The sequence below is a fragment of the Gekko japonicus genome, unplaced genomic scaffold, assembly GCF_001447785.1.
Source record: "Gekko japonicus isolate JY-2015 unplaced genomic scaffold, Gekko_japonicus_V1.1 scaffold1440, whole genome shotgun sequence".
Lineage (NCBI taxonomy): Eukaryota > Metazoa > Chordata > Lepidosauria > Squamata > Gekkonidae > Gekko > Gekko japonicus.
The window spans coordinates 465,314-467,686 of NW_015169819.1; the positions used below are offsets into that span (position 1 = coordinate 465,314).

At 55.8% G+C, this 2,373-nt stretch overlaps 1 protein-coding gene across 1 annotated transcript in view; it reads right to left on the reverse strand.

The window, feature by feature from the left end:
• Positions 1 to 2,373, reverse strand: part of SDK2 (sidekick cell adhesion molecule 2) — a gene marked incomplete at its 5' end in the record, with an annotated part of 107,001 nt that overhangs the window by 93,742 nt on the left and 10,886 nt on the right. The window contains one exon of the mRNA XM_015417197.1: positions 1,314 to 1,461. Coding sequence (XP_015272683.1) covers positions 1,314 to 1,461 — 148 coding nt within the window. The remainder of the gene's footprint in view (positions 1 to 1,313; positions 1,462 to 2,373) is intronic.

The following is a 2,373-nucleotide window of genomic DNA, read 5'->3' on the forward strand; positions in this document are numbered from 1 at the left end:
AATCCTGTCCCTCGCCCCGCGTTCCTCCCCGCGGGAAAGTGCGTTGCGAGGCCAGCGGGTGCAGTAGAGGGGATGGGGCTCCAGATCGGGATGGGTTTGCAGCCGCGGGGGTTGCTGTTCCTCAGGAACGTCGCCCTCCTGCTGGTGGTGGGCTGCTCCGGTGAGTCCCTCTGTTTGGGGGGGGGAGTGCGGGATTTGCACTGGGGATAGTGTGTGGGGGATGTCGCTATGCATTTCCTTGGCTCAGAAACGGGAGGGAAGGAGGGGGGAGTATCTTCTTTCTTTCCCATCTCAAACTCTTGGCGGTTGATGTGCATGCGGCGCGCACGCACACACACTCTGGCCCCACCACTTTCCCCAGGGCCCCACCACCAGAAAGGTCCTAGCTACGGGCCTGAGTAGGCACCGGGATCAGTTCTGGTAAGTCCCTTCTCCAAACTCCTGGTAGGCTGTGGCGCTCCCTCCTTTCCAGGTCTGTTAGCCATTCTTGCTAGAGGGCCTCCCCAGGCCTCAGAATGGGAAGGGAAGGGGGCTGTGTCACCTGGTTCCAGTTTGCGCAGGCTAGAGCTGTGCCTGTCCTCCCTCCTTGGCCTTTTACAGGAGCCCTTTTTAAAGAGGCTGTCTACCCCATCTTTCACCATAATCCCCACCTCCCCAGCCATACCTGGCCTGTTCTTGGGGAAGGGTGATTGCTCTCTCCTCCTCCTCCTCCTCCTCCTCCTGCCACTTCTCCTATTGGCTGTGCCCTGAGGCTGGCTGGGGCAGGCGGGGAAAAAATCTCCTATTGGCTGTGCCATGAAGCTGGCTGAGACAGGCTGTGGAGCCTCTGGACCTGCTCCTGGTTTTCCTGGCCAGCTCCTTCCCAGGCCTCAGGGCCAGTCCTGGCTTGCTCTGTGGCTGCTGGTGCTGATGCCAGGTTGGGGTGCCTTAAGGCCGGGCCCCAACCGGTGCTGGCTGCAGACTGCCGTGCCAGCCCTCCCAGTGGGGGGGTGTCTTGGAATCCAGCACCATTCCTGGACATAGGCCTTGCATGTCTACAGTGAGCATGTCACTTGACGTTTGTGCCTCACACCACACAATGAACTCTTCCACACTTGTCCAAACTATGCAGAGGGTTTTTCTCCCTGACGAAGTTCAGGAGTACCTTGATTTTTGTCTGTGCTCTAGAATCTTCCCACATTTGAGCCTCTGCATAGGATTGCACTGCAAATGGAGCAACCACCTAGATTTAGGTTGGTCAGCACCAACTGCGGGAATACAGATTTTCCACTGTGAAAGCGGATCTTGTGATGGACATAGTTTTTTTTACCCACATGCGGCTGCTGGGGGGGATTTTGCGCCCATCACGGAACCATGTGACCTGGGGTCGAGGGAAGCTGGCGATTCGGGGAGCACGGATGACGGCAGCTTCTCCATGTGAGACACTCTGCTGCTTCTCGTTCTCTTCAAAGCTCCCCATATCTGCAAAAGAAACAACAGTCAATGTGTCATCTCCAAGTGCTTAGAGGTTCCCAAACTTCGGGTCGAGGGAAGCTGGCGATTCGGGGAGCACGGATGACGGCAGCTTCTCCATGTGAGACACTCTGCTGCTTCTCGTTCTCTTCAAAGCTCCCCATATCTGCAAAAGAAACAACAGTCAATGTGTCATCTCCAAGTGCTTAGAGGTTCCCAAACTTATTTGGCCTACCGCCTTGTTTTCAGAAAAAAAAATTACTCAGTGCCCCCCTGGAAATCTACCTTCAAGAAGTGGACAAAAAGATGCAGCTTGTGGATCTGCACCTGGATCGTTCCAGCGCCCCCCAGGGGAAGGTATTGCCCACTTTGGGAACCAGTGGCTTAGACCAAAGGCAAGTCTCAGGCTTACTTTTGGCTTCCCAAATCTAGTCCTAAAGCAGAGGTCATTTCGGGGGGAAACGGGTGACGTGCAGGGGGGCGGGGCACACGATGAAGCCCTGCCCCCTGCTTCTGGCCGCCCCGCTTCCAGCCCTCATTCAGCCAGGAGGAGGCAGGAGAAGAGGGAGGGTAAGTTGCTCCCTCCCCGCCTCTCCCCACCCCTGCCTGCCTGGGGCCTGGGAGGGCCTTGGCGGGGCTTCCTCGCACTTTCGCCGGCCTTGCAGGTCCACCACCGGGCCCCTGATGTCAGGGGGTGTAGCATATGCTAATGAGTTATGCTAATGAGTCCCCCTAGCTCTTTTTCTACGAAATGACCCCTGTGACCTAAAGCATATATGCATGGTATATAGTTTGGCAAAGGCATATAGGAGCCTAGAAATTATCGAAAATTGCATTAGCCAATCTCCAAACTCTTTAGCTACAGCTATACGCATTTGCTCAGGCACCTGAAAAGGCTAGATTCCTCCACTGATTCCACAT